Source organism: Aspergillus caelatus, assembly GCF_009193585.1.
Source record: "Aspergillus caelatus strain CBS 763.97 unplaced genomic scaffold BDV27scaffold_382, whole genome shotgun sequence".
In the NCBI taxonomy this organism is placed as follows: domain Eukaryota; kingdom Fungi; phylum Ascomycota; class Eurotiomycetes; order Eurotiales; family Aspergillaceae; genus Aspergillus; species Aspergillus caelatus.
The window spans coordinates 1-25,525 of NW_022475645.1; the positions used below are offsets into that span (position 1 = coordinate 1).

Here is a 25,525-nt window from a genome sequence, read left to right on the forward strand (position 1 = left end):
ACCATGGACTTGTTTCTGCAATGGCCAGCAGAGTTTCTTTTCTATTTCTGTTCCTGTTTTGTTGTTCCTTTGCTGCTGTTTGCTCTGCTCTTTCCCCACCCTGCCACTACCCGGTACAGCAGAAGAAAGATTGTTCGATAGAAGGAAGGCTGTATATACAGGCAAAGGAGAAAAAATGGAGAGATGAGAGGAGAACAACAAGAAAATAAGACTAGATGGGAAAACAGGCAACAAAGAGAACAAGATATGAAGATGGAAGATGGAAGAGAAGACAAGCAAATAGAAGGAAGAACACAAGAAGAAGAAAAGGTACGTAGGGCAGCCTGGTCTAGATAGGTCGATCGATGAAGGAGTGTAAAGAAGAAGAAGAAGAAGAAAAGGAAGAGGGAGAGAACATGGAAAAGAAGGAACTTCGGGGGGAAGGAAGTACAAATAATTATACCCCAAGCTTCCTGGCCGCTACTTCCCTAGCGAAACATGGAATCGCATCGCTAGTACCAAATTGGGAAGGAAGGCAATTGCATTCACTGCCTATGCTTGGTTAGACCTTCCTCGACATACAAATGCAAGATCAGTGAATAAAAACCTGCCTTTCGAAGATCGGTGGATGGACTACAGCCTTTGTCTAGGTGATGTCTACCTAGTACACAGAGAGCTGCTTTGATGGTATTATTCTTATTCGGCAAGGTTGCTGCTGCCTAAATCACAAATAATATAAGCCAGGGAATATACTGCTTCATACACGGTCTTCCTCTACACATCTAACCCTCTCCTTTTCTACCTTATAGGGCCGTCATGGAGATTCTTCCTCTGGAGATCAAGTGGCATATTTGCCGCTTTGTATGTGGGCCCTTGGGTCTCCTTGATGAGTCTGTCAATTACTAAAGAGATCTAGGTCAATGCCGACCCTTCTGGTATCCTAGCCCCCCTTAGCCTGACAAACCGAGATTGGTATGATGTGACGGTTCTTATTCTCTATGAAACTCTCAGAGTTAGGTTTGTAGATAGTGTGAGCCTTCAAAACGCTGTCTCAGAGCTGAAGGAGGGTGGTCGCGGGCGACTCTTTCTGAAGTATGCTCGAATACTAGATATAGTTTGTCTTTGGGGCTACAGCGAAAAGCCATGGCGTCGCCAGAGTATGGAACTTGTTCACTACGGCTTCCCGGCTTCGGATAGCACTTTTCTAATGTACTGCTTGAAAGAGTGCCTTGGCCCAGATTTCTGGTCTCATATTTTAAAGCTCCGGTATTATGGAGAGGAGAAGTGGCAACCGCTTGTCTCTGTGATTGCTCATCTAGAGCACCTCAGTGAGCTAAATTATGTAGTAGATATGACCATGTACCCACCATCACTCCAGCAAGTCTTACGCCAATATCATCCAATGTGCCGTCTAAACATCTGGCCTTTCCAAGACGTAAGTCTTGATTCGCATATTCTGCCACGAATCCAATGTCCCCGTGCTTTCAAGAACCTTGATATTCTTCGTTCGTCGGGGCTGCATACTGTTTCCGTGGATTATTTCATGAATGAAGTCGGGAGACCTTGGGTTCATTCCAACGAAATTCTGTCGATCATATGCATGACTCCAAGTCTTAAGCATCTTCATCTACGCGGGAGAAATCCTCGTTCTCTGACTTTGCTGAAACCGACGGGCAAAGAAAGTACTGCGAATGAGAAGCCCAGCCCAGCAGCATGCTTAGTTTCACACTCTTTTACGTCGCCGGCTCGCTGTGGAGCTTGGGAGGTAACGCTGCTCGAACTGGCAAATATTGTCGATCTTTCACGGCTTCATTCACTGGATATCTCGATTCACTCGGATCCTACACTGGTAATGCGAGCTGCTTCAATCTTAACAAGTCTGGAAAGACTGTTCTTGACGATGAATCCATGGAAGGTGCGTGCTGCAGGCCAATCTGCAGACGACGAAGATATGATAGCCGCAGTCCAGGCTTTCCATCCGTTGAAATATCTATGGTTACGTTGTTTACGAAGGAGCAAGTCCCTTCATCGTATTCTTCTACAGCATGGCCGCTCATTGAGAGGGCTCGCACTCGAGCCATGGGATATTAATCATAAAAATTTCAGGCCATACACTCGATACACGTATCCATTATTCGACAGTCGCGATATCACTGGATTGTCAGAGAGTTGCCCAAACTTACAAGAACTTCGCCTTCCGATAAAGCGTCGTGGAGGCCGCCCACATGAGTGCGACATATACAAGGCGATGGGTCAATTCTCACAGCTCCATACCCTGGTCATAATCTAGGCTGCTATCACTGATCCCTCAACGAGAGGAATGCCGGACCCGCTTTTCTTAGGGAAACGTTAATCAATGCTGCAATTGATGAAGGTCTTGCTAGAGGGATCTGGAATGTTATCGTCTCGAAACAATCTGCTCAAAAAAATTGAGGCATTTACGTCTTGTACTCTTTGGCGCAGGTGCCTATGAAGAAGATGATGAAAGAGATGCCATCCAGCAAATGAGCCGATCGTTTCTCGTCACACCCAATGCCTGTAAGGGCAATCCCCAGAATGTCAGGGAAATTGGAACAGAGGTGCAGGACCTCCAGGGACTGCCGAGGGATGAGATTGTGGTATCACATTATACGTCTAGCCGCCTAAGGTTATGAATAATTTGTGGCCTCTGGTAGGGGAGGGGATCTGGAGGGTGAAGAGTTTCCCTTTGCATGGACCATCTCATTGCTCACAATCCTACGGAGTAGCTAGCTATTTGGTCATTTCACCAACTGAATATTACTCCTTCTCTCCACGGATACAAGTCGCTGTTTCAATCGACTCCACATACCCAATGAAACCATGGCTGTCGACTACCGCCAAAAGCCCTCACTTACTCAATATTGTGACAATCTTATGCCTATGTTGCTGACCGGCCGAGAACGTCCTCGCTGCAGTCCATGATCTGCGAAAGGATACGGCATGCATGTTTCACTAAGCCCTTGATTTACCACGATGGACTGGAGTTGTTTATGCACATCAGACGGTAATATTAAATCCACGGTACTAAGAGGAGGGAAAATTTCCACGGGATTCTCTACTAGTTGGATGGATACCCTCAGGAGATGTGATTGATAAGGTGGTCCGTGTATACTGAACATAATAGGGGCTAGAGAACCGGAGGCGAGTATGCAATGTTTCATTAGCAGATAGGTCATAAATTCCAGGAGGGAGTCCGCCAGTCAGCCGTCGAGTCCTCGTGGTACTTTGGTTTGTGCATCGTTTCCTTCACATGGTATGCAATGTGTATCGCCGTGCTGATCAGTAAGGGAGGCCTTTCTTGTATTTTGTGATACCGAGTACATGAAACGACACGGAGGCGAGCATCGAGTTCTATCATCGTGTACCGAGTAGAAGAGGGAAGCATTCATAGCATTTGCAGAATGTTCCTGAGTGACTGAAATGGCGCATTCCAACTTTTCGGGCAGTTACTAAGTATAGAGTAGACCTTGTCTGAGCGCTAAATACCGGTTGAGAACAACCAGCTTCGTAGAATCATACTAGATACACTGGACTCAGGAATGCTACTAGTTGAAAGTCACTCTCGGTCTGGACTAAGTAAACCAACGGTGGGGGAGGGGGTATGCTGATGACATCACCTGATATCTCCCTCTTGTTCAAAGTTAAAACCTGCTGAGCGGGCGAGAGTCCGACATGCCTTGCCCATGTCCAGCAGATCAGATTGTTCGCAGTTTTACCGCCTTCCCAGGCGAAAGACTGGCGGTGAGAATGTATGACCAATAGAAGGCGTCCGAATGGGGGGGTGCACCATTCAAGCGGGGCGCGGAAGCGGACATTGGTTGCAGCGGGGGCACATGGTGGGGAGATCATCAACGGAATGACCCATGTCTTGCTCACCTTCCCAAGGAAATGACTGGTCCTTCGCTGACTATAAACCGTAGTCTATTTCATGGTCAAGTCTCGATGCCGACTTTCTTTTTTTTTCTTTTTCTTGTGTTACTAGTAGGTTACCTCCAATATATACTATTATAGTAAGGAAACCCCCCTTGCTGTCAATAATTGATGACGATAGCCTCGTGTGGTTCATATAAATTACATTAGATGGATGCCTATCATTCCGATAGGGGGATCAAGCTAGGAGGAAAAAAATAAAAAAAATAAAAATACAAATACAAATAAAGAGTAGCCTGTTGCAAGGGGTACTTACAAGGAACGAGGGGCGGGGAGGGTCCAATGACAGGTCTTGCGTTGAGTCCTCAGGGAGTCAGAGTCAGTGGAACCTGCAGGTCCAGACTCGACCTGCAGGGGAATTTCAATCTGCCTGGATGCCTGATGGAGGGCAGCCCCGCAGTGTTATCTTTCTTAATTGTTGGCAAAAGGGAAGGAGCGCCAATTTGATTTTAACTTAGGTTTTAGTACAGAGTGCTAGTAGACTAGTAATAGTAGTCACTGGGGTCAATTTCTTCTCCATGAGTCGTCTCTTCTTTTTACCTTTCTTGTCCTTCGTGTTCTTCCCGTAGTGAGAGGGTAAAGTGCCCGATTCTCTCCACTGATCGTCTGCGCTGTCTTAACTCTCTCTCCATTTTTTTCATTTATTTTTCGCGCAAACGACTGGAAGGTCCCCCCGTCGGTGAAGAACTGGTTTCGCCTATAATTTCTTCCAACTATTTCTCCCCATAATTGATTGATTGATTGATTATTCTTATTATAAGTGGGTTCCGGCATCCTACGAACTACTATCAACTGGCTCTGGTCTACTCTCTCCCTCCCTTTCTCTCTTAACCCCCTCCCTCCTTCTTGTTCCCTGGGTCCTCGTTTGATTCCCTATGTCTTCTCTCTCTCGAGTTTGATGGGCTGGTTTCACCGTCAGGATGTTTCATTGTATCGGTATGTAGTCATATTAAAAGGTCTTGAGTGGCACCGACATGAAGTATATATACTGACTTCGTTTGTCAGAACCATTGTTTCTATTGTTATGTATTGATGGTCAGAGACTAAGTCTCATGGTCGGTTGATCAACCCGATCTCTTTCGCCTCACTTGATATTCCTATTGCTTTTCGACGATCCAAACCACTGGTTACTCGGCAGGTGATTGTCGCCAACCATGAGCTCCATCACATGCCATCGCCAATCGCATGCCCACGGCGGCTATCCTTACAGCCTGCCGCACGGGCATCACCATAATAATAGCAACAATAGCCGCCCTCTCCACATAGTCCAAACTACTACGCCAACTGCTCTGGGTCCAGGCACCGCGAATAATCCGTCTTGCCTGGCTGGATCCCAGCTACCTCCATCCCTTGAGATTTCTTCACCTAACCTGAATGTCCTGTCCGATACGAAAGCCACCTTGGAACTCACTGAAATCACCGTGGATACATGCACCTCCCCAGTCTCTCATGATACCGCCGACGATATGGGGCTGAGCATGGAAGTACCCTCGACCACAAGTCCAAACGTCACCCCAGAACTATCTCCCGTTTGCGACAAACCTCGCATTCCAAAGCGGAAACGAACTTCATCCCCACCGTCGCCCTCTTCGACAAGTCCCGGAGACCATCGTCGTTCATCCTCTCGAAGCACTCGCCACTCTGCACAGACGGCTCGCCAAAGCTCTTTACATTCTCATCGCCGCTCAGCTACCGTCACGGCCCCTCTCACGCCATCAGTTCCTAGTAAAGATCTGGAACCCAAGCGGGAAGATCTTCTGGCCCTGCACCGAGAATCCTGTCGTTTATTTCAAGACAGTGAGCGAACTATCCCAACTCAGTATGAAAGAGCGTCACTTCCCCCAACTATCCACGATAGTCCGCCACACACGCTCCGCACATCCTCAGAGACCGGTTCACCCCCGGTTTCCCCAGTCTTCCCGACCCGATTTCCTACAGTCAGTGAGGACTTGACGCGTCAAGACAATCAGAAGGGCCCCATGCTCCACACTTCGCCCGTCACTAGCACCACCCATGATGAAAGTTATATCCCTCCCATCCAGACCTCGGCCACTGTCATTGACTGGACATCCCCGTCCACGCGAAGGCGCGAATACAAAAAGATCGATCGTGCCAGTAGCGGGGTAAGGGGTTTCTGGCGTCGGGTTGCCCCCAAGTGGTGCCAGTTCGGACACGATCGCACGCCGTTCTTTGAAGAAAAAGACGGTAAAGGAAACTACGAGGGCAGTGTCCGACGGTTTCGAATGGACCTCCCCGACGAGCCTATCCCGAAACGTAAAACGAATGCCATCGGGGCGCTAAAGCTGAAACAAAAGTTGGTGGCGACTAAAATGAGCAGTCGTCGAAAGAGCGAATAGCCGAGTCATGACGCCACGCTGGTTCTCTGCATTTTCCATTTAGACATTGACAGCCACTGGCTGTGCAACATTCTTTAGAAAAAGAAAAGCCTGGAGCTTTCCAAAGTTCCGAGTTGTGACGCTCTCACAGAGTGAGGTGTGTTGAACACGTGTCACAGATTTCTCGTGAGACTTGAGACTGTCATTGATTATTCCCTTGCATGGGCGGGAGATTTGAAATTGTGATACCCAACAAGCCATAGACTGGACCGAATTCATATCTATTTGCATCAAAAATTAATCTGATTGCCTTGATATAAAGGAATAAAATGAGAGATACTTTTTTTTTCCCAATATCGCCACCTTGTAACGCCACGCAAATCATATAGATAATATAAATCATAGTGAAGGGTATCGATCAGAAGCACACACCCATTTTTGTCTAACAATCCACGCCCATCCATCACAGCATATCGAAATCGTCCAGCTTATCCCGATACTGCATGATGTTCCTCTTGATCTTACTGTTATCCACCCAAGTGACGAAATCCTCCATGTTCCTCGTCACCAGATAAGCGGGGTCAGTCACAACCTCACTTCCAACACGCACATGTCCCTGCTCAATGAAAGTAACAGCCTGAAAACATATTAGCCCTCACACTCCGAACAAACTAACTCACAAATACCCCCAACCAGAGCCACAAAAGAAAAAAGAAAAGAAAAGAAAAAAAGAAAAAGGGGGGGTGGGGAGAACAAACCGTCTTAACATTCTCCACCATGCCACTCCGCGCCATAATAACCGCCAACCTGCGTCTACAGAGCGCAGAAACCGTCACCTCGCGCTCAACCCTCGACAATCCAGCACCCTGTTCCCGGCTCTGCTTCAGAATCCCCATGCGCCAGAGTTTATCGAGGACTTCGCTCTCGACCTTCTTCCGGACCGGATCGCTATCCGGATCGAGCTGCGAGAGCTTATGCGCTAGTTGACGGAGGGAGCCGCACAGGGCATTGTATCTTTGTGATGTCGTGTTAGGGTTCTATTCTGAGGACATTTTTATATGATGCTAGCTGGTGAGGAACGTACTTCTTATAATCGAGGTCATTCTGGAGATAGTACCGCTGACGGACTTCGTGTTCGCGGTGACCGCCGTCGGACTTGTAGTTGTAGAAGTCGACCTTCCGAAGGAGCCTATTTAGGACTTTTTGTTAATTTCTCTATATCACTTTAAAATTCCAACTTGATTTGCCCGTATAATAAAGCCGGAAACGATATCCCAGTCAAGATGATGACTTGACGATAGGCGTTCTAAGTTCTGATTTTTTGCGTATCTTCAAGCTCGACGGGATATACATGCGCCGGTCTTTGGGAAGCGCAGAATCTGTAGTCGAATTCAACTTACTTCTTTTCGTGATACTTTAGCTGACGGACCATTTTGACGGTGTTTCTTTTTTTCCCCTTTGTCTATCGGGTTTCTTGTTGCGATGGTTGTATTGGTTGTTTAGGGAAAAAAAATTGGAGGGCGGTGTGTGATTCTGCTGGTTTAGAGGGGGGTACCGCTTTTCAAGTTTTGTGCCTGAGGCATGAGATATCTTATGCAGATGTAACCTTATGGATTGGACTATTCATGAATAGGTATGTACTTGTTCAATCTATTTGAATGATCATAGATCATAGTATACTTTATTATTTAATGGTAACAGCATGAATATGATGTGATCTGGAAATTATTGAAAATAAGCAGTGTGGCAAGGTTTTAGGCTTGATCCTAAGCATTCGTGGTATTATCCTTTGGGATATAGAAGCGCGCTGGCACGATTATCCTGGGGTAGGGTTTGTAGTAATGAATACATTGACAGACTACGAGGTAAGACAGAGCTCTCCTGAAGAGGAGCGGTAACTATGTTTATGGTAGATGCCAGTTATATTGTATTACTTCGTGATAAAAGGATATCATACCCGAACTTCAAGCATCTTCTATGGTATTCGCTCAGTCTTTTCTCGGCCAGTGCGCATGAAACATCATAAAAGTCGAAGTTCGCAAGGTCACGATCATCAATCTTTAATCCTTCCTCTTGGCACCCTTTGCTGTCACCAGACGCATTTGACCGAGTTGACACACCCTCCTGGGCAAGCTTAACGATTGTATCAAAGACCTTCTCCACGATATCTACTGTACCATACGGATCATTCGCAGCATTTAGTAGATTCCCGAGAATGAGTGATCTTGTGGTTAGGTTAGCGCATGCCAGATCACCATATAACCAGTGAGACTGGATAAACCCAGTATATAAAGATCGATAGAATCTCAACGTATCGGGTGAATCCTCCCAGAGACCTAGGGGTTCAGCACGCCGCTCGATGTCCTCAGTCCAGCAATACATTGCCGGATCCCAATCTCGCGTCAACCAGCTCGGGTACCGTTCATTCCCTACACTTCGTGGCACAGCCCCCACTCCGTCCCAATCTATGACGGCCTGCAATGCCCCGTCTTGTGAAACCAAGACGTTCTGAACATCAAGATCTGGATGGGCCAGAACGAACGCGCCGCGCTCATCACTTGGTTCTGGAATCCAGTCAATGAACAATCGGAGAAGGCCAAGCACACCCTTTTCAAAAGTCGTGTCTGGCGGCCTCCGACGATCCAGCAGCGCTGTGTAATATTCTTTTGTATCGGAGAAGGGTCCCATTTCCAAGTAGACAGTTGATTGATCTGGATCGCCCGCTCTTAACCGCTCTCGCATGGTTGCGGTGTCTACTAGTCGCAAGGGACCGATACCCGACGGGAAACCCTGGTCATCGAGAATCGTTGAACCCCCTGTGCTGAACGAGAATCTGTCCAGCTGAGCCATAGCAGCCGCGAGATCTCGTAGGCATCGAGTGCGTCGTACCTGTACAATTTCTTTCGGCGAAGTGTTATCGAACCAGACTTTGTACAGCGAGACTCCCTCCACATGGTCAATAAGGATGAACGGACAGTTGAGCTCATTGTCGCATGTGTCGCTAAAGGCATGAACATCTGGGACTGGGATAGTAGTTTCACGACGCAGTAAGCGCATCATCAGTGCTTCTGAGCGTATCGCTCTAGCATCGGAGGGTGTGAATTTTTCCCAGGTCCCATTTGCAGGGACTTTGAGTAGCCAGAGAGTTTCGTCGGGGAATTTCACCGGGTAAAGGACATGGTAGGAGCCGAATATTGGGGGCTTGATTTCGATTACCCTGAAACTTTCAGGGTTGCTATGCGGGATGCTTTGTCGAATTGTGCTGGCGTATTTGGCGAGACGATCCAGTCGTATACGTTCCATGACCTCTGTGAATAAGTCATGTGCGTCGGGTCCTGAGGAGTCTGAAGAGCTGTATCCAAACACATTTTCCTCTTCAGATTGCTCGGTAGGAGAAGTTAGTGTCATGGATTTGAATATCTAGGGTGAGTGCCTTGTGTGATTATGAACTAGCTCTACGCCACCACTAATTTAAAAGGTGGCCGATTAGCTACTTATTCCCCCTTAAAAAAAAAAAAAAAAAAAAAGACATATGTATATATATCGATGCTCCTAATGCAGATGCTTCATAGAGCCTTTCAGGAAGAGGAAAAGTAGATATTGCGTACAAATAGCTAGACCTGACCAATTTATGTGTAGTATTAGACATATAAAGAATGGGTACATTGATCCACAACTCACGTGTAAGTGAGCCAAGGACTCTTTGAACTTGAACCCTAATTAATTATCCGGCTTATGTTTTCATCCCTAGCGTAAGGAACTCAGAGATAAAACTCCGCTGTAAATGCATCGACGATTGTAGTTTCTTAATTCGTTGTGTATATGTAACTCAATCCGCAAGAGAGCACCAAGGCTCAGATGGATGCAGAGTTTCGCTGCTTTGATCATTGCAGATCGATGTCTAATCTTATACGGTATATAGTAAATATACAAAGCCACGGACTCACGTAGATCATCCAGACAGCTTGATGCGGTGTATTTAATTAATATATCATAACTCATCCTTCACTGATGGCTCAGGCCGACCACTGTCCTTGTCCAGATTAACCCCATTCTTCTTGCGCCACTTCTCCCACAGCGCAAAGAACTCCTTCTCCATCCCGCTCTCCATCTGATCAGGAAGAATCACACTGTACTCCACATACAGATTGCCCGGCTCCTCATCTTGGTCGTGGCTTTCGTGTAGATGACCGTCCGAGTAAAATGGCATGCCCTCACCCTTAACTGTTTCCACAGACAAGGGCTGTACGACCTCACCACGTTTGCGTCCAAGCTGGACGATGTGCCCATCCAGGTGAGTGATATTGCGGGTCCACTCACCCATCCATGCCTCCCGCAGTGATAGCGCTTCCCTCCAGAATAGGTCCTTACCCTTCCTTCGGAAGAAGGTGCCATCCGTCTGCCATTGGTAATCGCTCGCCTCGGGTTCCCGCTCATCCAAAATCAGCACCAAATCGCCAGCAATATAGTCGGGACTCTCGTCGGCCTCATTTTCAAATACAATCCGTGACCCCTTCCCCATTCCAGGCTCTACAGTAAACGCTGTTTCCACCTCCTTGCGAACAACCCGATGTCCATGGCATACGTGACAGGGCTTCTTGATCATCTTCCCTTGTCCACCACACTTATCACAGGTCATTTGCACTTGCTGAAACATTCCGGGTGCCAGCATATGCTTCTGGATGACCCTTCCATGCCCCGCGCACCGATCACAGGTGATAACCTCACGATCTGCCGACCCCGTACCCTCGCACGCATCGCAGATCTGCTGTTTCTCTAACATAATAGTGACCTCCCTGCCATTATAGAAATCGCGCAGCGGCAACCCAATCTTGTATTCCATGTCCGGCCCCCTCCGATGTCCCGGCGCATGTCCGAAGTGTCCGCCGCCGCCGAAAAACCGCGAAAACAAGTCGAAGGGATCGTGTGCCTGTCGCCCCGCATTGCCTCCCTGTCGATGCTGTTCCACTCCTTCATGTCCATACTGATCGTAGATCTTGCGCGTGGTGGATGTAGAAAGTACGTCATATGCCTCTGCGATTTCAACGAATTTCTCGCGTGCGTTCTCGTCGCCCCTGTATGATTGCCGTTAGAGTACTAGTGTTTCCAAGATAACGTAAAAACGTACGGGTTCTTATCTGGATGGTATTTCTTGCTCAAGGTTCGATATGCCCTTTTAATATCCCTTTCTGAAGCCGATTTGTCTAAACCTAGAGTTTTGTAATAGTCCTCTGCCGCCAGCACCAACTGCACCAGGCATAGTGCAATGGCGAGGAAAAGGCAAGCTAGGCGCATTTTGGACAGCATCTTCTACGAGCTGCGTTCGCGCAGCTCGTGTGAGTCTGGTGATAATCAGTTGGCGGCGTTATCGCTGCAATCGAGGTGCGTCTTGTCGACTTGCGGGTATCTTAAAATAGATAAGAGGCAAAAGTGGTTATTTCGCTAATTTCTTGCTTTCTGAATTATGAGAGCAGGCTCGAACAGTCCATAAAGTACATGTAGACTATGCCTTGAGATCAGCAAAGACCTCAAGAAGCGTGTGACGGGGTTGGATCTTTGTTGCTGTTCTGAACTAAATAAAGCTGTCAACCCAAATAAACCATAGCTTGTCGATTAGGTGGCCGCAACACGGCGAATGGTTCAACCGGGCCGGATCACGTGTGGTTATACAATTATCCCCTTTTTCTTATTGGAAGCAACAGCTAGGCAGCACTATACGACAAATTTATTCTTTGGAGATGTCTGCTAAATAATAACATTGTGCACTTCATTATGGCCCGTAATATGTGGACAGTTGAGGCATGCATGGCAGTAAAGGAGTGACTGCAGTCAATGGCGATCATTACACATGTCGCATAGCATAAGTAACAAATAGGATTGTCCAGCGTGTACATAGACTTAGTAAAGCAGACAGCTCGCCAGGGAATGTCCAAAGGTAAGTGTGGGAGGTGTCAGTAGATGAGAAGAAACCCCGAGTAATAAGCAAAAAGCGAAGCATCCGTCAATCATTAGCTACGTGTCGGAACATTAAAAATGTCGTTTCGCCATGTTCTTCTCAGACCATAGCTCTCATCTCCTTCTTCAATGGCTTCTTGAGCTCTCAGTGCTTCCTCGTGCCAAACTTTCGTAAGACTTCCAGGGGCATAAACGCCCTTGAAGATACCTTTGCCAGGTGCATCAAAGCCGATACGAGTCTCGACGTCTGAGACTGGTTGTAATCGTGCCAACACCGCCCGCACAAAGGTCGCCAGATCTTGGGGATTGGCAATGCGTGCAGCTCGCAAACGCTCCCGTGCAAACACGAGCTCCCGGTTCATTGCAAAAGCGGCCGCAACGATTCGTTCTGCGATCTTCTTCTCCAAGACTCGACGGAGCATATGCTTCAGGAATGGCTTGGTCAACCATAAAAGGTACTTCCACTTGCTGCGATGTACCTTGTAGTCGAGCTTGTGTATAACCACCCGCACGCCGCGAAGCGTAAAGATCTGCTCTAGACGCTCCCGACCCACTTCGATATCCAAGGAGATATCAACGCCCCGCTTATCTAGATAAAAACTGGCAATACCCTCATCATGGAAACGGAACAGGCCTGAGTGCGTGCGGAGCCAATATCCGAATTCTGAAGCACTCACGTTGAGTCCCATGACTGTGGCAGTAAACGTGGTCTTGATATCAGCCGTGGTTCTCTTTGAATGCCTCTTTAAAACGTCGATGTCATTCCGTGTGGTGATATGCAGACGATATGGGAGGAATGATGAATAGTTAACCGTGTGACCTGGCTCCAGGATGAAATTCTCCAATAGAAGGTCAAGCTCAGGCGCCATCACCTCCAGACGCGGGATTGGAATATGTTGTATGGTTCGAAGAAGAACAGGAAAGAAAACTTCAAGGATGTCCGAGGGCAACTCGCTTTTTCTCTCATAGTAGCCGTCCCATGCGTCTTTGTATAGCTTGTTGGTTGCATCTATCAATTTGGTCACTGCGGCATCTTCAGGGACTGTACGCAAAGTCCGTTTTGCCTGTTCCAGAAAAGCATCCACATCCTGCCGCAGATTGGACTCTGTGCCGACTTTCTTAGATTTTTCCTCGAGCTCACTGAGTTTTTCTGAAGCAGAGTCAAAGAAGCTTGGGTCAGTCAGCATCTGCTGCACTGAAGACCCTAACTCTCCCATTAGTCTCTCAAATTCTGGGTCTTTATTAGTATGCTGCAACACTTGCTGGAATCTTTGTTCCAGGGTCTTCCATTGCTCGGCATCGCCCAGCGACTGAACCAAAGCCCAGAACTGCTGCATCGCTTGCTTTAGATCTTCATTTACCTCGACCTCTTCTTCAGCCGTTGTGATTATATCTGAAGCTGCATTGGCGTAGGTCTTCGCGTAACGCTGCACCAGTGTAGTAAGGGTGGCTACCGAGTCCGAATAGTCGGATCGTTCTCGCAGTTTTAGGACGGCTTGCTTCAACCGGTAGAGCAATGTATCCTTTTCCTGCCCTCCCAGATGTTCTTTGGCGCTCTTGATTGCCTCCTGTCCAGTGCGAGCTGCTCCATTACCGGCCGCCTCTGTAACTTGAGCTACCTCCTGGCGTAGCTCCTCGCTTGATGGGGCCTGGCCTTCATCTGCACCTGCACCCTGCACCGCGTCGACTTCTTCTTGTGATGGTTTGATCTGTTCCCCAACTTGTTTCGAAGTATCTGACAGGAAATATGCCGTGTCAGAGAATATCTGACGGCCAACGGTGGTTAAGTCATCAACAAAGAGACGAAAGTCGGCATTGGTCAAAAGAAGGCTTCCCACAGTGCGAAGACTATCATACGCTATCCCAACATCAGCTTACTACATTTACATCAAGTATACGTGTGATTTTACCGGCTTTAGTGTCTTGTCTAGCCTTCACATGAGAGGCATGCTGTGCGACCTGGCCACGATCAAGCGATGCCCTAGATCGAGACAAATGCCACAAGAATTCCTGCAGCTTATCATCACTATTTTTGTCGCGCAATAGTTCGATGAAGACTTGTATCCAAATACGACAGTCTCGGATGAGCTGGCGGCCGACAGAGCCGATATCCTGGGTACGAGGGTTCAGGATATCGGAGGCCAACAAGGTACGGAGATTAATAATGACCTGGTCGGTAGATGGCAAGTAACCCTCTGAAAGGGCACGCAGCATCTGAAACGAATGCAATTTTTGATGCAATCGCCGTTGAAGGGTCGTGTCCTCCTCATAGCGAGGAAGGAGGGGCTCGGTCTCTTGCGACATGGCAGATAGGCAGCCGTTGGCCACGAAATACCTCTGTGTTGATTGACCGAAGGACTATCAAGTCGCAGTATGTACACCGAAGACTACCCGAATTGTTCCGCGAAAGGATCAATGACTCAATTAACTCAACCTTCTCCGAAAGGAGCTGGGGTCAAAGAAGGAAAAATGGGTTGCATGACAGGATGAGATGAGCTCCTCCCTACGTGGTTGCCGCGCTTAACAGCTTCACTCTTGCGTCACTGATCCCCCGCCGCTTTAGCCAATCAGGTGATCCGCCTTCGATATGTATGTACTACTTATCAATTAGCATGATCTCATAGCACAAGAGAATCAAGTATTGGTGCTTCCAAACTGCCTATAATTTATTGAAAATGAACCTATTCTTTCAATAAGATCATTTCTCAACAATTAGTTAGGGTTTGCCTGACAAACCTTGATAAGCAACATCCCACGTCCTTGCCTGTCACAACCTATTTCTCGTCCATGCTATATATACTCTGTACATGCTTCGTAATTAAATATACAAAACACACACGTGCTTCATTCTTATCTGCAACTGGAGAATATTCAAGGGCAGACAACCGCGTAGAACCATAGTCGGGGGCATAGAATCCCAATATGAAACGATATCTAAGTCCCCTATTATCAATTGAACGTAGGATGATAATATAGATCTCTATTAATAGACATGACGTCTCCTGATTGTTGTCAAACTATACAAAAAAAAAAAAAAAAAAAAAGCTTAACACCCAGAAGTATGGGATGGACCCATTCTGCCACACCGGAAACACTAGATCGACATAGTCGCCTTGAGCCTCACCTGATGCTTCTTATTTGATACCGAGTAACAACACGACTTCTATTCCATGATGAGTGAGTATATCTTAGCTCTACCTCGGTTGCATGATTGACAGCCCAATCAAGGACACCGGTACATTTATCCCAAAATCATGACCGGTGAATGTTTTATTTATTTATCCTCTTTCTGATATTTGTGTAGACCATATGCTTATTGTCAGTTAACAAGTTGATGACCGTATGACTGCACATCGCTCAGGGGTTGAGACTGACTAGAAACACTAAAAATAAAGTAAATGGGAAAATATGGGTACTTCTAAGAGTACCGATATACTTGATCAGTAATAGTACTAGTAATTTTCAATCTTCATTTGGGTACGAGATGAGAGTGCTCCATCTCGTAAAATGATCGTTTGACACTTGATCGAGACACTAACCAATCATAACCCTAACTGGAAAGAAGATGAATCGTACCAGGGCACTGAAAAGATGATGATCCAAAAATGCATCAGAGTAGTTATTCCCGACACAGAGTAACCCAATTGAATACAAAAGCCACTTCCTACGATCACGGAAAGTAAGTTCCGTTAGATCGATCGAGAAACCCGAACACCGTCTCAAACGTCACACACCCCAACACATTGATGCCGCTGGGGTATGGACAATGTCGGAAATGCACGATAATTGAAGAATCCTCATCAATTCCAACGACTCTTCCGCAACAGCAAAGACTCTGCCGGGATCAAAGTTGCGGAAATCCCAACGGTATACTAAGTACTGTGTATCTTCGATCCCAGTCCCTATACTACACTGTATAAAACATACTGTTCGGCCCTGTGACCAGATGTATACGGATCAAAGAAGAAAGGATCGGCACTACCGAAGCTTTAGGTCAATGCGACTTGAATCCGGGGAAACTGGCTGAGTGGGTAACGGTATGTATCATTCTAGATTGAAGATGTGGCTATTATTCTCACGTAAAAGATTGGAAAGCAAGGGGATTAAGTTAGAGACGTAGCTTTATGTTTGGAACATACGTAGGAATTGTTGCATAAATGACTCGGTAGATCTGGACTACGCCGATTGCCGTCGATGGTGGCAATACGGTCGACTGGATAGGGAGAGTCGGGTGTCATAGTAATCGTCTATCTAACCATTATTAATTGGAACCGCCTCGATTGCAACAGTTTACAATTCTAGAGAATTTGTATTATCTATGCAATTTTGAAGCTTGGCGTTAGCGCCTAATGAGAATCATTAGAACTGTGTTACGGTTTTGAAGCTCGGAAGACTAGGGCGACTACTACGCAAACTAGGAAATGGGCTCCATCCGATGTCTCCATCGGCCGGACCCGATCGGCGGAGCCTTGCTGTTTCAGAGTCTTACTATTGGGCAACGAAACAGGGATTTTGGGGGTGATAATTTTGAAGTTGGAGAGGTCAAGACTTGGAAAGGGTTGAAACGAAAGAGAATAGGGGAGGAGGCGGCGAAAAAAAAAATCACGCATTCTGATGGCTCAGGTAAACGTGTACTGACACGCACTCAGACAACATGCATGATAGTTGTACGCATGTATGTATGTTGGGGGAGGGGGGAGGGACATACATACATACCCAAAGTCTATGCGTCATTAAAAGACATTGACAGCCACAGAGTATAATCTCCAACTTTCAACGATTATCGTATTTCCTGATGCAGCAATAGTAATGACAACGGTTGCTATGAGTAAGAAAATACCTTAACCTCTAGAGGTTAGGTGCGAGGTGAGGTAATCAGAAACCCGCCACTGACTAAAGAACCCGAACTCGGCCAGTATCCGGGCCGCGTTTTCGCTGCGGGGAGCCTAAAAAAAGACACTAAAAGTACTGAAGAGTGTCGAGAACCATGAGTATCGATCAGCAGCTTTCGTCCAGAATCCTTCCTCTCGCAGTTAGACTTACTGGGATTGGAACCTAGCTTGGAGCTCCACGACCAGGATAGTTAGTGCGACTGTACATTAGGCTAATTTCTGCCACATGAGACTCGATCCACTTTTTGTCCACTGAAGGGTCGTGTGTCGTTATTTGGGTCAGCTCCACCGTGTGAAAAATATCGGGATGCCATATCGGATACAAGCCGTTGCTTACGAGATCCCTACCCTGATAGCTCGAGAGAATTAATATTACACTACTTTTCAGGGAAAAGGAAGGTCGAAGGGAATATAGCGATCATCGTGGGAACACAATAATACACGTAACTACCACCCAGGGGGGAAACTTGTAACCGCAGTCCGGAGTTAAGAGAGAAAGAGAAGAATATAATAATAGTACTGTACACTTTTGCCTATCCGAGTCTAGGTGTACACCGCGTAGGCATTTTTCATTATATGCATGGATGGGGGTACTTCGGAGCTATAGTCGAATTGGAGTAAAAAAAAGAGAAAGAGATGTGGAAAAAAAAAAAAAAACCGCAATTCATATTTGCTTACGTCCAGTAAAAAGCCTCAATCAAGGGGTCGGGTGCAAATCTCCCCAACAAAAAAAGAAAAAGGGTGAAAAATAGTATATGTATTACTCTACTTATTGGAAACCCACTACTAATGTATCCGCACTAGGCGTAACTAAAAGTCGATATATCGGAATTTGCAAACAGTGAAATTTTATACTTAGATGATCAACTTTTTTTGATACCTGCGTCCCGACCTGTACTCCGTGCTACACGGTAGTTATCGTCCTGGTCCAAAATTGCCGCAATCCATTGCCAACTCCTTTTGCAATTTACCTCATTCTCATTCGCTTTCAGCCCTGTCTGCCACTTCTCATCGCTCGCTTCGTCCTTTTGAAATTCTATTTCTCCGCATTTGTCGGGATCGGAGACTCTTCCCGTTTCTCCACACCTATCCCAATTCGTCCCCAAATTTCCCAAAAAGCTTCGTATCCTATTCCCACTGGTGAGACTCGGACTAAAAGTATGCAACCATTAAACGTCCTCCCCGATATCCACCGTCGCGATCCCGACCTCCCTGACTGGCCCTTTGGATCCCGAGTCTTCCCGATTGATGAGTCTGAGCCTTCGTCTAATCACTCCACGGCCCTTGTTCTTAGACCTCGCGACGACCTCGTTAGAAATCACCACGGGTGTTCTGTGTTATGACCACCGGAATGTTGTGGATTTCTCCTCAGAGGGGTTCAATGTTAGCGCGCGGACATAAAAACAGACTGCTTCCTATCATTCTGTCATCTCGTGCAACCATTTCTTCTGCATCTTTCTCATCTTCTTCGTTATCATTTTCCATTGCTGGTACTCGCCCCAATAGTAGTGTGACTCAGCTTGCCCCAATGGCTCGTCTTCCTACACAGCAAGGCCGTCAGGTCCATGCGACCTCGACGTCGTATGTGAACCATGCCGCTCCAGTGTAAGCTCCTTCTATACCCTAAAGGGTCCCCTGCTGGTGAAACAAGCACTTCTATGAAAGGAAAGTTCCTCGCTGACGACGACCTTTTTTGACCTTTCAGAGAGGCCAACTTCGATACCGCCAACCCTCCGTACATCCGCAAGTACCTCCGCACATACGGTCTGACTCCTCCGCGCGCAGAGTCCTACGAGGTCCAGAAAACAAGATGTACGTATACTGGGATGTCGATTTTCTCACGGCGACGAGGGAAAGCTAATTGCACTACAGGTCTGGCACAATTGGCCTTGAAGCAAACCGCCATTGACAAGTTTCTCTACCTGAGCACTCTTCGCAAGAACAATGTGCATTTATTTTACCGTCTGGTGACGGATCATCTGAGGGTATGTACAGAAAGTGGGGACGAAAACAAGCTGCATTACAAAGGCCATGCCTGCAAGCTATATTTTGTAGATCAGAAATCTAACATCCAGTAGGAACTTACCCCTCTGATCTATACCCCGGTCGTCGGTGAAGCTTGCCAGAGATGGTCTGAGATCTACCAGCAACCGGAAGGTGAGTTTCAGTACCTTGTCTAGCTCAGCTGCAACGAATCAAACCCGGCCGCTAACGACTTAATCCCAGGTATGTACTTAAGTTGGGAAGATCGCGGCAATCTTGCTGCTGTCATTGCCAATTGGCCCCAGCCCAATGTGGAGATCACATGCATCACCGATGGCTCCCGAATTCTCGGCCTCGGCGACCTTGGCATCAATGGAATGGGCATTCCTATTGGCAAGTTGGCGCTCTACACTGCATGTGCAGGTATTCGCCCCGAGGCCACTCTGCCTTTGACTTTGGATCTGGGAACAAGCAACAAGACTCTCCGGGAAGACCCGTTGTACATGGGTAGCCGCCGTGACAAGATTACTCCGGAAGAGGAGCGGGAGTTCATGGATGAGTTGATGGCTGCTCTTACGGAGCGTTGGCCTGGGTAAGTAGTGACTCCTGATCGACCCAACATCTTCCGATATTACGGGCGCTAACGGAGTGGCTCACGCCCTGCAGCATTGTCATTCAGTTCGAAGACTTCAAGAACCCCTTCCCTGCCTTGGAGCGCTACCGCGATATTTACACGTGCTTCAACGATGATATCCAGGGCACGGGAGCCGTCATCCTGGGTGGAGTCATCAACGCCGTGAAGCGCTCGGGCCTTCCTTGCAAGGATCACCGTGCTGTCTTCTTTGGTGCGGGAAGCGCCGGTGTCGGCGTTGCTAAACAGATTGTTGCTTTCTTCATGCGTGAGGGCATGACTGAGGATGAGGCCCGGTCCTGCTTCTACCTGGTTGACACCAAGGGTCTCGTCACCACTGACCGTGGCGACAAGCTCGCCGACCACAAGGTTTACTTCGCCCGGGAGGACAATGAGGGCCAGCAGTATAAGACCCTTGAGGAGGTTGTCGACTATGTGAAGCCAACCATCCTCATGGGTTTGTCTACCATTGGTGGCGTCTTCACCCCAGAGATCCTACGCAAGATGGCCGACTGGAACACCGCTCCTATCATTTTCCCTCTCTCCAACCCCTCCTCCAAGTCCGAGTGTGACTTCGAGACCGCTATCACTCACACCGATGGTCGGGCTCTCTTTGCCTCTGGTTCTCCCTTCCAGCCTTTCTCATTCACCAACTCTGCTGGAGAGACTCGCACCTACTATCCAGGCCAAGGCAACAACATGTATGTCTTCCCTGGTATCGGTCTGGGTACTATCCTCTCCAAGGCGGTCAAGATCACCGACAGCATGATCTATGCCTCGGGTGCGGCCCTCTCGCAGGCCCTGACTGCGGAGGAGATCGAACGTGGTCTGCTCTATCCTGACTTGACCCGGATCCGCCAGGTCAGCGTTGTGGTGACACGCAAGGTCATCCGTGCTGCACAGGAAGACAAGGTTGATCGTGAGACCGCCTTGCGCACCATGAACGATGACGCGCTTGATGCGTGGATCAAGGCCCGCATGTATGACGCTCACAGCGAAGTTCTGGCCTTGGAGAGGGAAGTTGGTGCCCTCTTGCACAACCTGAACCCATCCTCCCTCTTGAATGGATTGTCGAGTGAAGATAATGCCAAGCTTTAAACGGCTCGTATTCTTTTTGTTCTTCTTTCTTCCCTCATACCCTTTTTTCCCTCATCTTCTCCATGCTCGACTCCGTAGCATCTCCCCCTTCGAGCAATCTTGCGTCACTAAAACCCTGGCACTTTCCAGGCTGGTTTGATTTGATTTGAAGCGCCTTTTTTTTTTATTTTTTTTTATGTTCATGCCTCACGGCCGTTGGCTAGAAGGATGCACTTGTTCCTGTATACCCCGTTCATCACTAATTGCGATTTGTCCTACATTTTTGGACTTGGGTATTTGTTCGGTTCGTTTTAGAATGGTCCATGATTGTGGTATTTCGGGCAAATTGAATGAATAACAATTGATTGAATTGGACTTGTTTTCATGATGTTTCGTGTTCCATCCAACTCTTAGAGTAAGTAAATTGGTATAGGTAATGGGCTGGGGATCTCTCTGGGCTGGGGCCGTGAACCTCCACCTGGACCCTCGCAAGCTTTTCCCCTCGTGGGCGGGCATGTGAAGTGGGGAAGTGCGGAGGCTTTGCATTTGAATCTCTCCGGCGGGCGGAGCTAAGGTTAAGGTTGTGCAGATCTAATCTTCACCCCTTCGCAATGGATGTCGCATTGGGATTTGGGATGGATTTTGAATGGTTCCCGGTAGTAGGAATGTTGGAAACATGTAAGAAAAAGATTTTCCTTTATCTAAATCTATCAGAGTTGGTTAACAACAAACAACACCATTGGCCATATATTCGGACCCCCGCTCCACGTGGTTTTTCCATATCCGGTAAACCTGAAGATAGGGGCATCCTCTTCTTCTGCTTCTTCCTCTTCCGCAAGCAACAAGAGCTTGCGCATTGAGCATGGCAATAGTAGCGGAGAAACACATGGAATTTGTAACATGCTACAATGCCTTGCACTCGGGGTCATATCTCTTCGATTCGATTCTTTTCTGAATACTTATTTATTACATTATTACTATTTATGACTAACATGTTTTTATGATTGCTAATGGAGTGCTCCCCATTATTAAGTATCACTAATCAATCAATATAGTGGGTGAAACTGAAGACGACCAAAAGTTTCCTTCATGAGGCTTTCGGGAAACCCCATCCGTTATCCGTTCGGCTTGCCTTTGCTCCGCGCTTCACCATGAGAGAAGTGGACACTATCTGCCTCGGTTGTACATATCCGATCTGCGCAAAAGTATATCAGTCCTGAGCGTCCTCTGGTACCTGGTCACATTAGCCCAACCAATTCAATATTTTCTAAAAATTAATATACTACCGCAATGCCGTCTTCTCTAGGCGACGCTGTCAAACTCCCTTGCGGTTTAGTGTTTCCCAACCGCTTTGTTAAGGTAAAAGACCTATCTTGAGGCACAAACCCATTTTTCTAACAGTGCTGTCAGGCTGCAATGGCCGAGATGCTGGCGGGATGGGAGCATAATCCGACGCCGTCAATGCTTGAGGTTTACAATCAATGGGGTCAAGGAGGGTGGGGTGCTCTTCTCACAGGTAAAGCCTTTGATAGCCCGATGTGCAACCTACTACTACATCAGTGTATTTACGTGATCTCTCAGGAAACGTCCAAGTTGACATAGACCACCTCGGGAGTCACTTCGACCCTGCTCTGCATGGTGAATATACCGGCAAAGAGGGTAACGAAGCCCTCGTTGAGAGCTGGGCCAAATATGCCCAAGCATGTCAACAGCATGGAACTCCTGCCATCGTGCAGATCAGTCATCCCGGTCGACAGTCAATTCGCGGTGCTGGCAACCGTGGTCTCTTTGCGCCGACTATAGCGCCGAGTGCGATTCCCGTGCAGATTGGGGATGGTTGGTTGGACGGATTCGTTAGCAGAATCGCATTCCCGGCACCGAGAGAGATGACACAGGCGGATATTGACACTGTGACGAGGAAGTTTGTTGATACGGCTCGGTTAATGGCCGATAGTGGATTCTCCGGCGTTGAGTTGCATGGTGCCCATGGATATTTAATTGGTACGTCACTCTGAACCTGTAGATGTCTCTGCGGATCAGTTGCTAATAACGCAGATCAATTCTTGAACCCCAAGGTAACGACTCAGCTCAGGCAACTGCTAAAGCGCTAATTAACGCCTTGGCGACAGACAAATTTTCGAACAGATGCGTACGGCGGCACTTCGGAGAAGAGAGCAAAATTTGTCCTAGATATTATTACCGAAATACGGAAAGCCGTTCCATCGAAGTTTTGTGTGGGCATCAAACTCAACTCTGCAGACCACAGCTCATCAACCTTTGAAGAAACCATGACTCAAATCGGATTATTGGTGGAGGCCGGGATTGACTTCCTCGAGGTCAGTGGTGGAAGTTATGAAGATCCCAGTGTAGGCACCCTCGCCCGATCATCTATTTGTCCATCACACAGGCTCATCGCATACAGATGATGGGGGGCACGCAGCCGCAGAAGAGCGCCCGCACAGCAGCCCGTGAGGCTTTTTTTATTGAATTCGCAACAGAAGCCCGCAAGCGGTACCCCGATCTTGTCTTTATGCTGACAGGTGGCTTCCGAAGCCGCACAGGTGCCGAGTACGCCATCAAGGAGAATGCATGCGATCTAATTGGAATCGGCCGTCCGGCGGCTATTGACACCAAGTTCCCTCAGTTGCTCCTCGATGAAGGTGTTCCAGATGCAAAAGCGCAGATGCTTTTGAACAAGGTTCCGGCTCCATTTTATACTCGTTTCCTTCCTACAAAGATCATAGGTGCTGGGCTAGAAACTGTAAGATACCCCATTGACGTTTAAGAGACAGCTTGCTAATCAGAACAGACATATTACGGGTGGCAGATTCAACGAATAGCAAAGGGACTGATGACCATGGTACCGTCTGTTTAATTGCACCATCGGTGCTCTTTATAATGTCTTTTTTGTATGAGTACACTTAATATCATGGACCCGGATTTATTGAACGGCATATGGTCAATTCATCTCGTCTTTAATTGTTTATCAGTGTTTATTGGAAGGTCTTCGGGGCCGGTTTTTTATATACAGTCCATCCCAGCATCCTAGCTTTACAGACTCAGTATCAGTCTAACTGAACCTCTTATCCAGCAACTTTGGCAAACTGTCCACGCTGGTCTTGCCTACGAGGATACCTGTCAGATATTAGCAATCACAGTTCAGAGAACCGGTCCCCAAAATCATAGACGAAACTCACCGTATACAGCGTCGAACAAAGGGAAGTCCTGCACTTTACCATGCTTCTCAAGGAATTCGTGAACGGACTTCGCAGTGGATGTCCCCTGCAACTTCTGCCCGTTCATCTCAGTCTTTTCAATTTCGTCTACGCCCACTCCCTTCTCCACGGCATGCTTCGCAGATCGGAAGTTCCTTCCAGCAGAGCAAGACGCGACCAGATCAGCAATTCCCGCACTCTCCTCTGTAAACGTTCTCTCGTTGACAGACTGTGGGAACCAAGCCCGTCCAAACTTCACCATCTCCACCACCCCAACCCGAATAACTGCTGCCTTGCCATTCTCTCCCCATCCTTTCCCGGCGACAAAGCCTGCCGCCAATGCCACGATATTCTTCAGCGCACCGCTCAGCGCAACGCCCGCAACATCATCCACCACATTGACATGGAAGTACGGTCGTCCAAACAACGTCCGCCACAGCTCCGCATCAACCGTCACAAGCTCCTGTGGCACCCGTGTCAATTTCGTATGCGTCGGCCTCGTTCTCACTTGTCTCTGCTCATCAATTTTAATCTTATTGTCCTCTGGACTTCCATCCTCGGCCTTGACATCCATCGGCGGTGTATCATATCCAATAGTCGTCTCACTGAACTTCTCCGCCGCAACCTCCGGCGCAATATTTGCCCCAGACAGCGACCCACAATAAATCCCCAACTTCTCCATTATCAGCTCCGAAAACAACGTCACCATCCCATCCGTCACATCCACGCCCTTCACACACGATATCGCCCGCGCATACGGTAAGTGCTTCCCCTTAATCTGACCCAGCGTCTTCTCGATAAACTGATGCGGGAGATTGAAGACCAGGATCGTTGCGTCCTTCACCACGTCCTCGAGGACCGGGTTCGCGACCACGTTCTCTGGGAGCTTGATCCCCGGTAGGTATTTCACGTTCTCGTGCACGGCGTTGATTACCTCGGTTAGGTTTTGGGGCTTGTCGCCGTATTTAGAGTGGTGGGGGGAGTCGGACGGGATCTGGATCTGTTCTTCGAATACCCACATTTGGACCTTCGGGGTGAAGAGGTCTGGGTGTGATGCCGTATTTTCGGCGAGGATCTTGGCGATCGTAGAGCCCCTATATTTGGGTCGTTAGTAGTGGGTTGCTTTGGGATGGGTGCCGATGGTTATCTGTATGTACCAGTTTCCGGAGCCGATGACGGCTACGGTGTGTTGTTTCTTTTGTTGTGGCATTTTTGTTAGATATTAGTTTGTACTATTGGGTCAAGATTGACTGCAGATATCTTGGAAAACTGCTTGGTTGCGTTGATTCAATGTGTATATGTATCCGAATGTGGAATTATGATGTATTTGTTCTTGATCGGTGCATGTTGCAACGACGTCATCTAGACGTGACCTTTTAGCCAACACCAGACGTCACAGACCTTGCCAGCACAACAGTCTATAGATGATTTTATGCTTCACATGTGTGGCATCGTCTTGGTTATCTCATTGGATTGCTAGGCCGTGTTGGATTTATGCGAAAATAT

At 47.7% G+C, this 25,525-nt stretch overlaps 8 protein-coding genes across 8 annotated transcripts; 4 read left to right on the top strand and 4 right to left on the bottom strand.

The window, feature by feature from the left end:
* Positions 1 to 795: 795 nt before the first annotated feature.
* Positions 796 to 2,633, top strand: BDV27DRAFT_150883 (uncharacterized protein; the record flags this gene model as incomplete). The annotated part of the gene is made up of 3 exons (XM_032071289.1): positions 796 to 840; positions 896 to 1,856; positions 2,443 to 2,633. 3 exons carry the CDS (start codon positions 796 to 798, stop codon positions 2,631 to 2,633), a joined length of 1,197 nt encoding a protein of 398 aa, XP_031921018.1.
* A 1,859-nt stretch (positions 2,634 to 4,492) lies between these two features.
* BDV27DRAFT_138472 (uncharacterized protein) lies at positions 4,493 to 6,544 on the top strand. The gene is made up of 2 exons (XM_032069247.1): positions 4,493 to 4,866; positions 4,936 to 6,544. The coding sequence occupies exon 2, from the start codon at positions 5,085 to 5,087 to the stop codon at positions 6,285 to 6,287; it is 1,203 nt and encodes a 400-aa protein (XP_031921019.1). The 5' UTR covers positions 4,493 to 4,866; positions 4,936 to 5,084; the 3' UTR covers positions 6,288 to 6,544.
* A 185-nt stretch (positions 6,545 to 6,729) lies between these two features.
* BDV27DRAFT_164046 (snoRNA-binding rRNA-processing protein IMP3) lies at positions 6,730 to 9,674 on the bottom strand (the record flags this gene model as incomplete). Its single annotated transcript, XM_032073634.1, has 4 exons — positions 6,730 to 6,903; positions 7,025 to 7,280; positions 7,351 to 7,455; positions 8,224 to 9,674. The coding sequence occupies 4 exons, from the start codon at positions 9,672 to 9,674 to the stop codon at positions 6,730 to 6,732; spliced, it is 1,986 nt and encodes a 661-aa protein (XP_031921020.1).
* Positions 9,675 to 10,006: 332 nt separating this feature from the next.
* Positions 10,007 to 11,878, bottom strand: BDV27DRAFT_76545 (putative DnaJ domain protein). Its single transcript, XM_032077532.1, has 2 exons — positions 11,395 to 11,878; positions 10,007 to 11,341 (listed from the first exon to the last, which is right to left on the bottom strand). Exons 1-2 carry the CDS (start codon positions 11,571 to 11,573, stop codon positions 10,258 to 10,260), a joined length of 1,263 nt encoding a protein of 420 aa, XP_031921021.1. The 5' UTR covers positions 11,574 to 11,878; the 3' UTR covers positions 10,007 to 10,257.
* A 93-nt stretch (positions 11,879 to 11,971) lies between these two features.
* BDV27DRAFT_138479 (uncharacterized protein) lies at positions 11,972 to 15,142 on the bottom strand (the record flags this gene model as incomplete). The annotated part of the gene is made up of 2 exons (XM_032069248.1): positions 14,132 to 15,142; positions 11,972 to 14,079 (listed from the first exon to the last, which is right to left on the bottom strand). Coding segments are annotated over exons 1-2 (2,195 nt in total), but the record flags the coding sequence as incomplete, so codon positions are not given.
* Positions 15,143 to 18,158: 3,016 nt separating this feature from the next.
* Positions 18,159 to 21,194, top strand: BDV27DRAFT_138482 (uncharacterized protein). Its single transcript, XM_032069249.1, has 6 exons — positions 18,159 to 18,718; positions 18,819 to 18,925; positions 18,986 to 19,098; positions 19,192 to 19,270; positions 19,340 to 19,688; positions 19,763 to 21,194. The coding sequence occupies exons 1-6, from the start codon at positions 18,453 to 18,455 to the stop codon at positions 20,823 to 20,825; spliced, it is 1,977 nt and encodes a 658-aa protein (XP_031921023.1). The 5' UTR covers positions 18,159 to 18,452; the 3' UTR covers positions 20,826 to 21,194.
* A 511-nt stretch (positions 21,195 to 21,705) lies between these two features.
* On the top strand, positions 21,706 to 23,720 carry BDV27DRAFT_169905 (NADH:flavin oxidoreductase/NADH oxidase family protein). Its single transcript, XM_032075158.1, has 7 exons — positions 21,706 to 22,163; positions 22,215 to 22,320; positions 22,386 to 22,805; positions 22,860 to 22,879; positions 22,934 to 23,170; positions 23,227 to 23,565; positions 23,614 to 23,720. Exons 1-7 carry the CDS (start codon positions 22,095 to 22,097, stop codon positions 23,677 to 23,679), a joined length of 1,257 nt encoding a protein of 418 aa, XP_031921024.1. The 5' UTR covers positions 21,706 to 22,094; the 3' UTR covers positions 23,680 to 23,720.
* A 40-nt stretch (positions 23,721 to 23,760) lies between these two features.
* On the bottom strand, positions 23,761 to 25,316 carry BDV27DRAFT_138485 (glycerol-3-phosphate dehydrogenase family protein). Its single transcript, XM_032069250.1, has 3 exons — positions 25,177 to 25,316; positions 24,002 to 25,113; positions 23,761 to 23,939 (listed from the first exon to the last, which is right to left on the bottom strand). Exons 1-3 carry the CDS (start codon positions 25,227 to 25,229, stop codon positions 23,875 to 23,877), a joined length of 1,230 nt encoding a protein of 409 aa, XP_031921025.1. The 5' UTR covers positions 25,230 to 25,316; the 3' UTR covers positions 23,761 to 23,874.
* Between the last annotated feature and the right edge of the window lie 209 nt (positions 25,317 to 25,525).

What these genes read in the sequence shown, in the direction of transcription:
- BDV27DRAFT_138472 (XM_032069247.1), top strand. Translation starts at nt 5,085, where the DNA reads ATGAGCTCCATCACATGCCATCGCCAATCGCATGCCCACGGCGGCTAT.
- BDV27DRAFT_76545 (XM_032077532.1), bottom strand. Translation starts at nt 11,573, where the DNA reads ATGCTGTCCAAAATGCGCCTAGCTTGCCTTTTCCTCGCCATTGCACTA. An exon ending in TACCATCCAGATAAGAACCC is followed by an intron (nt 11,342 to 11,394) that starts GTACGTTTTTAC and finishes GCAATCATACAG; the next exon opens with GGGCGACGAGAACGCACGCG.
- BDV27DRAFT_138482 (XM_032069249.1), top strand. Translation starts at nt 18,453, where the DNA reads ATGACCACCGGAATGTTGTGGATTTCTCCTCAGAGGGGTTCAATGTTA. An exon ending in GTGAACCATGCCGCTCCAGT is followed by an intron (nt 18,719 to 18,818) that starts GTAAGCTCCTTC and finishes TTGACCTTTCAG; the next exon opens with AGAGGCCAACTTCGATACCG. An exon ending in TGGTGACGGATCATCTGAGG is followed by an intron (nt 19,099 to 19,191) that starts GTATGTACAGAA and finishes AACATCCAGTAG; the next exon opens with GAACTTACCCCTCTGATCTA.
- BDV27DRAFT_169905 (XM_032075158.1), top strand. Translation starts at nt 22,095, where the DNA reads ATGCCGTCTTCTCTAGGCGACGCTGTCAAACTCCCTTGCGGTTTAGTG. An exon ending in TTCCCAACCGCTTTGTTAAG is followed by an intron (nt 22,164 to 22,214) that starts GTAAAAGACCTA and finishes CAGTGCTGTCAG; the next exon opens with GCTGCAATGGCCGAGATGCT. An exon ending in ATCAATTCTTGAACCCCAAG is followed by an intron (nt 22,880 to 22,933) that starts GTAACGACTCAG and finishes CCTTGGCGACAG; the next exon opens with ACAAATTTTCGAACAGATGC.
- BDV27DRAFT_138485 (XM_032069250.1), bottom strand. Translation starts at nt 25,229, where the DNA reads ATGCCACAACAAAAGAAACAACACACCGTAGCCGTCATCGGCTCCGGA. An exon ending in GTCATCGGCTCCGGAAACTG is followed by an intron (nt 25,114 to 25,176) that starts GTACATACAGAT and finishes ACCCAAATATAG; the next exon opens with GGGCTCTACGATCGCCAAGA. An exon ending in TTTGTTCGACGCTGTATACG is followed by an intron (nt 23,940 to 24,001) that starts GTGAGTTTCGTC and finishes AATATCTGACAG; the next exon opens with GTATCCTCGTAGGCAAGACC.